Genomic DNA, 12,745 nt, shown 5'->3' with positions numbered 1-12,745 from the left:
GTCGTAGATTAATGGAACATATAGGCGTGGGTTTATTTCTGGTCCGTTATTTAGGGGTTTTTTTTTCCTTCCTTCCTTTTTCTCTTTGCAAAACAATTTTACTAGAGATTTAGCTAACTCGGATGATTTCCATAAATGTTTACATGATCATTAGAGCAGAAGAAAATAATTTAGTGTCCATATAAAACAGTAAATATGTCATCTATTTCATCTCAGTGCTTGTATATGATAAAATTAAAAACTATCAAACAGGAAAATTCATTAATATCTCTACCCCTAAAAATTTCTCAACTTATCACTTATGCAGTTAAATCACCTTGGAAATAACTGACTTCTCACTAATTTATTCAAGAACATAACAAGTTTCAAAGATAAAGAAACAACACTTTATTATAAAACTTATAAAATAATTAAATATTATACATATATTTTGACTTTTCTCCATAACCCATGGTTTTATTCAACACTTTTCCTCAGAATTAATATCACTCAGAGAAGCAAGTGAGAACACATAACAATAGGCTATTAATAAATTAATTTCTCCATAAAATAATAAAATGATAATTATATAAAGAAACAAATAACTTGTAATTTTTCAAGGGTGGTGATGTATAAATCGTTTTTCTGGTGATAAAATGACCACTACTCTAGGCCAAGAGAGCTGAGACAGTATCCTAATTACCCATCGGAAGTTTGAGAGGGGACAAAGGACACCCCGAGTTTAACAGACCGCCGTCTCCTCGGTCGGTTGTGCTGAGCTGGCAAACCCCTGTTTGAATCAAACTTTTTAAAGCCGTAAAACTGGGTTACATTCATCAAAAACTTGAGGAATAGAGTAGAATTTATATAAATACATCCTTTATGACCACAGCTCCAAAAATTACAGGAGGACTCAGTCTTGTAAGTTACTCTGGTTTTGGCAAATTAGTGTGGTGTTTTTGCAATTGAGGACAATTTTAAGCTCATTAGTGCCAACCGACAGCGGGCTTTTGAAGACTGAAAATATCATCTGAAAGATTGGAAAATACTCATTCACTGAACGGTTTTGCCATATTATGATTTATTAGTATTAATGTAGCAAGAAGACAGATGGATTTTGCTACTGCCACTATGACTTTTTTCTTGTAAACTAAATCCTAGGGCAAATTTAAACATGTCAGTTGGTAGGAAAAAAGCCCACAAGTGGCCTTTAATTTTCCAAGCAGCTATGATAATAAGTAGGGAGCATTACAAATAATGGTCTCCTCTCCTTCAGCACACTGCTATTTAACTCTTCCTAGATTTTTACCAGAAATAAACATTTCACCAATTCTGATTCCCAAAGAGCAGACTAGAAGATCCTGTCTAGCACCAAAAGTTACGAGGTTGATATCATGTGCGGGGCGTTAATATTCACCCTTCTTATGAGCTTTTTTTTTTTATCCCCAGAGGGTGAATTTCAACTAAACAGCAATCTTAAATAGTCCGTGTTGCTGTGTTTTTAGAATAATCCTTTTCAAGTTGTGAATTTTAGTCTTGAAGACTCTCTCTAAGCAGAATACACTTTAAACAAAATGATAAACACACTCGCACACTACATGAACATAACGTGACGCTTGCCAGTCCAGCGGCAAGCCCTGCCATGAGCTCCAAGTAAACGTCCCGTCCGTGTCTGATTCCTCCAGCTCTCAGCCTATGACCTGAAGTCGTAACTTTCAGATTCCAAGGGGAGTGTGTCCAAAGGTGGCCGGATTCTCACTTGGACAAAACTAAAAGTTGACCTGTCTCAGGGTGACTCATCACTGCTTCCATGCACACAGTGCAAATCCACACTGTTTTCATTTGTTCTCTGTCAGATTTGTCGTCGCTTCCCATTTTCAAGTGCTTCAGAGTACCATGTGCTCGGGGGAACTGGAAGAGAAGCCCACCTGTTCTTCGGAGCTGGCCCCTCAACGCTGCAGACCACTGGTGAGCTGCCGCGGCCGTCAGCAGTCCTGGACCTGGAAGGTGAGCCCGGGTGGTGTCAGCTCTTCCTCGTGCAGGACTTACAGCACTGCTTGCCGTAGAATTTGTGGTTGCAGACACCGTGTTGAGGGACTAGATGACACCAGCCGAAGAAATCCACACAGGCTGGATCCTCTAAGATGAGAAAACAGATTTAGTGTGTTAGGAAAAGGCTCAGTCTCTTTTCTTAAGGTGAAATCCTGCAGATCAAAGGCCTCGTATCCACCTGCCTGTGCTTCTGAGTGTTTTTTCTTATCCATTAGGACTTTCGCAGGAAGGTGGGGAAAGCAGCATTCAGACATCAAAAGGGACTATGACCCTTAGCAAAATTTAAACAGGTGGGAGAAAAGCGAATATTATGGATATTAAGACAAAAGGTCATCTCTAGTTAGAGATGATCTGATCCTCCCCAAATAGCCTGGGACATGCATTTTGCACCCAAGGGAAGTACCTAGACCAGCACATTTAAAATCACCGGAGGATCTTGTGAAACCACTGGTTCTGGTTCCGAAGGTCTCTGCTGAGTGCTGGGGTCCTGTACTTCTAACAAGCACACAGCGGATGCTGCTGCTGGTCTGTGCAGATTACTTTGGGGAACAAGAAGCCAATGTACTGGGAGTTGGGACACCTGTATTGGAGACCCAGCTGCAACACTCTGTGTGGTTTTAAGTAAATCTCATAGCCAATTTGCAACTAAGTAAATGTAAGTCAACACCAGTCCTTTCTAACTTCTTTAAGCAGGACAGCAGATGGGATTATTGATTGGAAGTAGGACGCCGTACATCAGGGATTCTGATCCAGAGGGGCCTTGTGAGACACACAATGCATATGAAATTGTAAGTAAGATGTTCTTCATGTAAACATAACACATGTTTGAGGAGTTAGGGCCCAGCCGTTGTACTGGATTGTCAAGAATTTAATATTTGGGGTCTACCCGCTATGTCATTATTCTCATTCATAGCTGGGATGGTTCTCCCCTCCTCTATGCAAGCCTTGAGTTGCCTGTACCTTCAACTCCCACAAAAGCCCTCATTACCCACGGGCATCTACTCAAGTGCCTTCCGAGTTCCTCCTCTAATGGCTCTCCACAGTGCCTTTGGTCACAGCATGCAAAACTCTCAGCTCTCCTGCTGCTCCCGATGGTAGCCTCCCTTTCTATGATTCGGAGCTGCTGAAGGTTAGTTCTTCAAGCCTTCATTCTTCTGCCTAAAATTCCCTTTAACACACACATCCTGCCTCATAGTGACCCCCGTGATCCTTAAGCCAGTTCCTGTAATGCCTCTACCCCAAACTTGCCATTAGCTCCCAGCCACTCAGAATAGAAGGTAGCTCTGGCATTGGCTGACCAGGTTCCTGCAATCTTTGTATGTGTGATTGCATCTGGAGCCATCTGATTACACAGTGGAAATTTGAAATCACTGACAGTGAAGAAAGGAGGAGATGGTCTAGGAATGTGCATATGACCCCCCCACTCTTTAGCTTTCTGCTGAGAAAGGCTGCAGGTTTGTAGAATTCCGGCATTGTCTAGAGGTGGCCTGGCTCGGAGCAACTGCTTATTACTAGCTTTCTGGTCTTGTGTTAGCCTCAGATAAGATTGGGGGAGGGCAGAGGAAGGGAAAGTGATGCCCAGAGCCTAGAGCAAAGGCTGTAGGAGAAGTAGGTAAACAACAATGGAGAGAGAGATAGGAATTGAGTCAGAGTCCTGAATCTGATTCACCACAAATTGGAGAGCATAGGGTAAAAGACTGGATGGTCTTGGAAAAGCTGTGATTAAATAAAAAGACAACTCAGCAGATACATGATTCTTTAGCCCAAGGAAATCCGATTAGGCTGAGAAAAATATGCTGTTCGATTGCTTGGAAAGAAGTTGTACTGGTGAGGAGTGGCGGAGCCTACCTGGATAACGGAATTTCCCATTTTCCCCTCAGTACTCGCTGCACAGCCTTTGGATTAAGAAAACATTTAAGCCGTAGTCCTAGGACAACCCATGTTCACTCTAATTGTCTGTAATTAACTTATCTTCTCAACTAATATGTGAGCTCCTTGAGGGCAATGCCTGTTTACGCTTGCATTCCCGCTGATTAGTACAATCTCTGGCGCTTACTTTTCCATGTGTTTGGAAAAATGGACTGGCAAGATTACCATTTCTCCCTTTCGAAGTAAGAATTGATGACTAAAAAGCCTTATATAATTAACTCTCCCTGCATATGAGATCATTCTGAGCAGGAACTGCTTGGATTTATGCCTCTACACCTGCAAGGAGCATGGTTCTCATGGATGTGAAGGGCGCCCCCTAGAGGAGTGGAGCACATTACACTGCACAAGCAAATGGGGGCGGTTTTTGAAACATTGTCTGAAGACTAGTAAAATTGATGGAGTGTGGACTCCTCCTTACCTCTCTTTTCAGGAGCTGGGCAGAAGTTGGTGTTACAGGCTCGCATCGCTGGAGGTTTCTGTCGGAGCAGACAACTGGCAGAAGGCCGGCCCTGCTGCACACAGTGCACGGACCGGGTCTGGACCCCGCCTCCACAGGTCACGGAGCACTGCAGAGCAGGGAGCAGAGGAGGGAGTCAGGAACACTCAGCTGGACGGCCTCCTTTTAGTGTCAGTGCCATTGGAGGACCTCCAGGCTTTACGACATTACCAAGGTGCCTGTTGACAAAATGAATCGTCCAGAGCCAGGTACGTGTGCTCACCATCTACAGACTCTTCTAACATGTGGGAGCCATTTGGCCTGATTAGAAGGGTCGTAGGCTAATGCTTGCTCACCCAAGAGTGTGTCTCTCCCCGTTAAGTGGCTCAGAGAGAGGAGAGCTTCCAGAAATACAGAAGCTGCCCTAAGAATGCGGAAACAAATACAGACACATCTAGGCAATTAATCACAGTACGTAAAGAATTCCAAGTAACCTCTGCAGACGCAGTGGTGGAGGGGGTAGTTCAAAGCGAGGGCAGCAAAAGAAACGATACTCAAAGGGGCTCTGGAACCAAGGCCTCAGTGCCCAGCCGAGTTCCTGGTTAGCAGGGTGGATACGCTGCTTCCCAGCGGTCAGCGTTATGACTGTCCATTTAGTGTTTTCCTAAAAAAAATAAATGACTAACAAGGGCTGTTAGCGTTCTTACATTTTCATGTGTTTCTGAACAAAATAACAAAGATTAACAAAGATTTCATAACAAATAAGAAAATATTGTCAGGGAAAAAAACCTTTAAATTGATTAGCTTTGATTTTGCTTTTTAAATTTCACTATATTATCATTTTTATTTTACTATCATTTAACTTTTATGGGCCATAGATTTGGCATGCTGGCGATGCTTTACTGATCTACATAATCATATGAAAATCAATTTCCAAATCTGTTAAATGAGTAAAATAATGATAAAAAATTTAAAAAGCAATCCATAGCTACAGGTATTGCACCTGCAACACAGGCGAGCACAGAGACACAGCGCCCGCCAATCTGGAGAGAGCGCATCATGTGACTTCCCTTCTCCGTGTGCACTTCCCAGACTCACACACACACACACAGCTGACTGTGGAACAGCGTAGGTTCGGGGTGTCCACACCCTGTGCAGTTGAAAATCCATGTATAATCTTGACTCCCCTCAAACCTTAACTCCTGATAGCCAACTGTTGAGCGGAAGCTTTACTGATAGCAGAATCAATTAAATAGGTACTTTATATGTATGTATACTATATTCTTATGATGAAGTCAGCCAGAGAAAAATGTTATGAAGAAAATCATAAGGAAAATACACTTCCAGTGATTATTGAAAAGATCCACGCGTGAGTAGGCCTGTACAATTCAAAGCCATGTTGTCCAACTGTATACATGCCTGTGTATTTCCAACACATATGCATACGTGTGCATATCTATGCAGGAAAGTGTGTGGATATAAACATACAGACACACAGGTCCTCGTCCACCCCTACACTTCACGGGGAGCTGTGGGCAGCATCTCGAGTCAGTCCTTTGCACAGCTGTGCACCGCTGCTGGCTGGAACGCTGCCCGGCCCAAAAGGCAGCTTCGGATTCCCGAGGACCTGCTGTTCTCTCAGACAGCGTCCCATACTCCTACCAGTGAGCACCAGCTGCTGTGAGCACCAGCTGCTGTGACCAACACTTCACCCAAGTCTTCTGAGGAAGACGGTGGCACGAATGTATAATGAGGTGAGAAAGCTGGGGGTCCCTGGCTGAACTGCCTAACTCTGAGTTTTTGCTGCCTCCTCTACAAAGTAGGGACAAGAATATCCACAATTAGACTGTTAAAAGGATGAAGTGAGAGAATAGCGAATGCACATAAAGCATTTAGCACAGTGTATAGCAATGGCTTGACAAATGTTGACTATTATTATAATATTATTTGTAAACATAAGAACCAAATGAGTCAAGACTGTGACTTTTAGAAGGCAGATGACGCTAGCAGTCGATTTAATAGCAGTGACAAATGTGAACATTAGCACCAAGTGACAAGCCAGGCACTAAGTGCTTTGTATTATCTTATTTACTCAAGAAAAAAACCTTGCAGAACCTTGCAAGGTGTCTTCTCACTGCTTTAGATGTGAAAACTGAGGCCCACAGATTCTGTAACCTTTCAGGCCACGCAGGCGGTAGGTGGGCCAAGGAACGTAAGCCCTTTATTTTGTACCTGTGGACAGGTCTCTAACAGCAGCCCCTGGTGGACTGCCTCCTTTTGAGTCTCACTTAAATAGAAACCTCATAAATGTGTGTGCACTCACCTGTTGCCATGGCGATGAATACCATCCAGCTGCCACACTGTACCCCGGACAGGCCCCTCGGTTGCAGGTTTCTTCCAAGTCCAGGTTTGGCCTCTTAATGTTGCGGCACCTTCGCTCTGGGAAGGTTATCAGCTTTCCCTGGAAGGTCTTCTCGCTGCACTTCATCTCCCTCTTCCTCACTCCTAAACCACAGGTCGCGGAACACTAGGAGCCAGAAAAGGAGGTGTAAGTGTGCAGAGCAGGCGTGTTCCAACCTGAGGACATACCATCCGCGTGGAATTCGAGGGATCGGATGATGGCAGGTTGACCACGCAAGGATCATACAGCTATGGCACCAGGTCCCTCATGCTACAGGTGAGACAACCAGTGTCACAGAACTCAGCAGCACCATAAAAGAGAGTGAGATGCCGTCCGTCCCTGTGGATGTGAGCGAGCAAAGTCCAGACCAAGACGAGATGGCGGAGCATGGGGTTGGGGCTCTGTGGGGCGTTTGGATGCCCAGCTCCACCTGAGCCCTGAGAAGTTGGGCGTCTGAGCCAATGAGGCTGGGCATACAGGTGAGAGTTAGAGGCTCTGGAGTGGGAAGAGCCACCCTGGTTTTCCCCCACCTGTCTCCTGGCTGAGATATAACCTGACGTTGTTATGGCAGGAAAAAGAGTGGGGGCATGGAGACTGAGGAAATCAGTATGAGACTGAGGAAATCAGTATGAGAAAACTGGTTTTTGTCCCAAGTGTTTGAAACCTCAGTATGGGATAAGGGGTAGGGCCTTGATGAACTGGGGGAGTCAGACCTGGCATCAGTGCCACGATCGCAAGCAACAAAGGATGACTGGCTTCCTACTCACAGCAGCTCTGTGGGAGGTGTGGGCGCTGGCTCCTTTGTGCAGACGAGGAAAGTGAGGCCTAGCAGCCGGGTGAGCAGCAAGCCCCAGGGCACACCCACGGTGCACCCCGAAGGCTGCATTCAGGTGGGAAGTCCGGGCCAAGCCCAGGCATTCCGGCGGTAGGGTTCTAATGTCTCGAAGAAGCGAGTGGGGCCAAGAGAGATGCGCACGCTGCTCTAGACTGACCATTAGGCGGAGTACAGGGCACTGATGGGAAGGGCCGGAGCTGCCGACGTGCAAAGGCCCCCACCCCTGTCGGCCTTTTCCCACTCTCCCCCTGTCTTCCTCAGCAGACCATGAACTCCTTAAGAGCAGAGACCTCGCCTCCTGGGTCATGGAGTCCGATTCTGACTCGGCTGCCTTTTCCCTGCTTCCCACATCGGAACCGAGGAGGCATCTTCCAGCCCTGCCCACATATTCCCGAAGGTACCAAGGGGCCTTTCCGGGACTCTCAAAGGTGATGCTGCTTCTCTCCACCTGCACACGCGTTCATCTTCAGTCTGACATACCGTGATAGCTGTGTGGGCGCCTCTGCCTGTTTTGCACCCGCTCCCCTTCTCTCTGACATGAAACCTGCCTGTTCCACTCCTTCACTTCCATGTTCATTGGCCCCTAATGTCTGTCTATAGGGCACATTTCTAGGATACATCACCTGAGGCCCTTCCACTCTGCCCCTGATGACCTTGGCAGCTCCCTCGCACCCCTGATGCCTCCTCAGTGTGTTCCCTCGTGTCCCCTGCATCGTGTCCCCCCTCGGACAGGAACAGGCTCTCCCCAGCCCCACCTCTGCCCCATTCCTGCTCATCCTTCAGACCTGCACTCCCTGGAAAGTCTCCTCTGACAAGGATCCCTCCTGATGTCGGGCTGGGTGGAGCTCGATTGCCTGGCAGAGTGACAGACCCCATCACGGCACTCCGCACCCCAACCCATGTTTCTGGCCTCCACTGCCCAATCATGGTGATGGCCTCTTCACCAATCTTTGATGAAGAAGGCAGGCAGGAAGGAGGAGAGACCAGAAGGTACCTGGCGCACGTGTGCTGAACGGAAAGCAGCTCTGAGCATCTGGTGCAGAAGCTGGGCATGAACAGCGGCAGCCACACCTAGCAGTACATCGGGGCTCGTACCTCACTCCAGGAGGAGGCGGCCCACTGCAGCCGGCTGTTCTTCGGGCACCGACCCAGGACGCAGCCCTCCTGCGACTCCGGCCTGGGGGTGTGGGCGCAGCGGCTGTCCGGAAGGCCCTCGGCCGCGGAGGCGCCTCTGCACAGCACCGCCCGTTTCCTCACGCCTCGCCCACAGGTCTTGGAACACTGGAGACGGGGAAAAAACGCCGTTGGCACGTTCGTTTCGCATGACTTTCAGGTTCTCAGACACAGTTACTTTTAGTCAAAAAAAGATGAAAGAAAAATATTTCTTTCCCTTGAAATATTTCCATGTGAGATTTGGAGTAAACACCGTGCACTAAGGCCCCTTCTCTCGCTGGACTCCCTGCTTGAAGCTCCGCAGGCCCCAGCTCCTTTCGCCACGCCCACCCTGCACATTCGGCTGGAACGGCCTCTGCATTCTCCTTTGGTAAATGAGAACGCCTAGTCGCAGCCAGAGACCCCACTCAACGCCACGCACGACTTGGACTTGCTGTCTGCGATACGCGAACACACGCCCTCATTTTAAAGGACACGGAAGCGAGCTCGGAGATGTTCCTCCCACCGCCAGCTCCTTACTCCCCTAACAGATACACTCCTAACAGAAAAAAACATTTTTCATAACGTTCCATCATTAAAAAAGCAGAGCAGAACCTTGTCCTGACCTCTGTTTGGGACATGGCAGTGCCCCGTTAAACTGAACCCCACAGAAACGCCCTCTGTGCCAGCAGGCACCCCGAAGGAGGGCCTCGTGGTTCAGGTGATACAACCCCTGAAATTGTATTATTCCCCCAAATTGTCTCACCATCGGTGGTTCAGCAGAGGCTGGGCAGTTACAGAGCAGAGGTCTCACCCTCGGCACCATTCGGACCAGGTCATTCTCATGCTGGCGAGCAGTCCAGTCCATTGTGGGATGTTTCCCTCCCCAACGGTACCCACCCCCTGCTCGCTGTGCCAATCAAACAGGTCTCCTGGCATTGCCCAGTGCCCCTGGGGGCAGACTTACCCCCTCCTTTGAGAACCTCTGAGTCATAAATGACAGGTAGTTCTATGCTTCTTCCAGCTTTACAACTTTACATTTCACTGGGAGTTGGTGACAAAAGCAAACTTTAGACCCAACTCCTCTGTATTCTTTCAAACCTCCCCTTCATTGAACCAACAGTTAAATCTCCTTTTTATGCCTCACCCTTTGTATTTGCCTTTTCCGTTTGCTTTGGCGAATTCAGTCGCCGGTCCCGCCGGCCAGTGCTCTAGCGCTCGAATGCTGTCTTGCTACTATACCCGTCCAGCCTACACGGTCCCCAGGCTCTGCTCTAATTTCTGCACTTCTAAGGATTCCCAAACGGCAGGTTGTGTGAGAATCACTGAAAGCGTTAATGACACTGGCCCTCAGGATGGCGTGAGACCAGCTGACAGCCTCTTGGGAAGCAGAGATGCCACCTGTATCTTTGTTGCTGTCATTTCCCACGAGGAACAAGACCCACAACTCGCAGTTACCTGGGACCAGGGCCCGGAGACCCACTCTGGGGGGCAGGCGTGGCTGTTGCAGGCTTGCACTTGGGTGGGCGTGCTCACCGGGCAGAGCGAGTGCAGCACGGCCGCCTCCTTCAGGAAGGGCTGCTTCTGGACACACTGGATTTTCCGGCTCTGCTGGCCCCCTGCACACGGCCGGCTGCACACACTCCACTCGCCCGGCTTCCAGCTGCCAGGGAAAAGCAAAGTCACTCCAGTGAAGCTCAGACTCGGGCTCGTACCTTCCAAAGCAGTTACCACCTGACGAAAGCCTTAGGTCAATTTTAGGACTAATTAGGGAGATTCCTACAAATTCTTCTTTTGCAGATTTTGAAGCTCTCACTAATGCGGCCCAGCCATAGGGTGTCACAGTTAGTCACCAAAGTTCTGGGGAAAAACACATTCCTGCCCTTCCTGGGGAAGAAACGTGTGCCACTTGGAAATCTGAGCCATCCACTCATTCAGCCAAACTTCTTGGGATCCTAGCTTTGCGCCAGGTACTCTCCTCGGCATCAGGGTAGGAAAAAGGAACGAGGCAACGTTCTTTCCATTAAGGAGCCTACCACACACGGACGAGGCAGATACACGAACAGATAAACATGACACTTCCTGGTGATCGCCACAATCTTAGTTAATACAAACTGCAACAGTGAGGTTCGTGGAGGTGCAATCCATGGGGGGCGGGGGGACACAGTGTGCGCATGTGTGTAGGGTGGAGGGGTGCACTCAGGGAAGGTCTCACAGAGGACATTTCTAAGCAGGCAATTCTGCTACCTAGTTGTCTGGTTAGTCTTAAAATTTACTGATGAGTTAGAGATGTAACCTTTTGTTCTTAAAAATCGCTGGACCACCTTTTTCTACAGCAGTCTGAGCCTTGGATTCTAGTTGAAGGCTAATTGACTGAAACTATTAATCCTTTTCAATAACTACTCTGATTAATTGAAATTCTATGATTTGAAGACCTAGCATTAAAAAGACCTATGAGATGTGATCATTAATCATTGGAGCCATAGAAATGTCTAAAACTCAGCTTTGATCTACCAATATTCTCAGGATCATTTTAAGAAATAAAATGTCACAAATATGCTATTATATCTTTGCATTTCTCCCACCTTCCCTAGTCCTATAAATTTTTTCTCTGGTTTCTGCACAAGCCTGATGTGTGAAATTAAAGACCTTTAGTCTGGATAACTTAGCATGTGGATTTAGGATTATGTGTGTTCAAAACCACCGCATAATCCACATTAACTTACCTAAAGAAAGATCATGTCAAGTAAAGCATTTCCTATATTTGTATGATTATTTGATTTTATAATAAGACAAAAAGAAAACATTATGAAATCAGCTTTAACACTTCTATAAAAATGGCATTTTGTCTACCAAGTTTCTTTCCTATTCAAGTTTCCTTCCTTTACATGGCTAAGATGATGACTGTAGAAGTAGCAGGAAAAGGGTAACACACATGAACTTGGTGCATGGCAGGCACGGTCCCCACACCTGGCCTCCTTCCCTGTGACCTTCCTCACAGCACAGACCCCTACAGTGTTCATTTCCCACTCACTGATCTTTTATGTGACCTTCTTGTACAGTGTGTCTCTCACTGCATCTCCGTGACTTCTTTACGCATCCACCTGTTCCATCTTGTTGTAGGTTCACTGACGGCACCAGCCACAAGCTACTCATTTCCATATCCCAGTGCTCGGCTCAAAGCCGGCTCACAGTGAGGCCCACTCATGGCGTAATGGCTACGTGGGAAGATAGGGGAGCTGGCTCAGATTCCTTTCTCTGTCCTTCCAGCTCCAACAGTCTGAGTCTAAACTTTAGTTCTGGGATCTCCCTAGGGAAGAATATCCCTGAGGGTCCCCGTGATTCCGAGAGAAAGTAATGAGATGTAAGTAACAGGGTGACGAAGGAAGAAGACAACGAAAGACCCTGCCTTTCACCATTGTGACTTGGCAGTCATGGCGAGGGGCACGTCTGCTTTTAAATAGCCAGTGAACCTGTTACTGCCCAGGGGGCTATTTCTACGTGGAGGTCCCGGCAAGTCCTAGGGGCTGGACAAGACCGCGGCTCTCTCCCTTTTCGTGCACGTAGGTAAGTGGGCCCTTTCTGTGGCTGGTTGAGATAACCCGTGACAACGAGGAGGAGGTCTGAAATAAAACCCTGGCTTGCCATTCAAGCGTACAATTCCTACATGCGCACACATACCCCTACCACCTACAGGAAAAACCACTCTACAACAACCAACAGCTGTCTGGTAGCCACGTCATGGAGATGTGTGTTCCTTAGAACAGGGGTTTCTTAGGAAAGGGGAAATTTCATGAAAGCCCCCCAAATCTCTCGCTCTTTCTTCTGTTTAGGATATAGCTGGTTCCAGACTCTAAGAGAAGGACTGGGCTGACAGTGGGCATGTGGGATTGGTGGGTAGCCACAGCCCCAGACAATTATGGCGAATGCCCTATTTATAAGGACAAAATACATGTGTGTG

The 12,745-nt window shown here is 47.5% G+C and overlaps 1 protein-coding gene across 1 annotated transcript in view; it reads right to left on the bottom strand.

Annotated features, from left to right (window-relative positions):
• Window positions 1-480: 480 nt before the first annotated feature.
• ADAMTS18 (ADAM metallopeptidase with thrombospondin type 1 motif 18) overlaps window positions 481-12,745 on the bottom strand; it is a 128,152-nt gene continuing 115,887 nt past the window's right edge. The window contains exons 19-23 of the mRNA XM_037144730.2: window positions 10,243-10,447; window positions 8,728-8,913; window positions 6,720-6,923; window positions 4,379-4,526; window positions 481-2,118 (exon numbers count right to left, since the gene is read on the bottom strand). Of these exons, the coding sequence (XP_037000625.2) occupies window positions 2,003-2,118; window positions 4,379-4,526; window positions 6,720-6,923; window positions 8,728-8,913; window positions 10,243-10,447 (859 nt within the window). The 3' untranslated portion in view covers window positions 481-2,002. The remainder of the gene's footprint in view (window positions 2,119-4,378; window positions 4,527-6,719; window positions 6,924-8,727; window positions 8,914-10,242; window positions 10,448-12,745) is intronic.

This window comes from Artibeus jamaicensis, unplaced genomic scaffold, assembly GCF_021234435.1.
Source record: "Artibeus jamaicensis isolate MK-2021 breed Jamaican fruit bat unplaced genomic scaffold, CSHL_Jam_final contig_464, whole genome shotgun sequence".
NCBI lineage: Eukaryota > Metazoa > Chordata > Mammalia > Chiroptera > Phyllostomidae > Artibeus > Artibeus jamaicensis.
The sequence above is the reverse complement of the archived record's forward strand: the minus strand, read 5'-3'. Positions and strand labels throughout refer to the sequence as shown.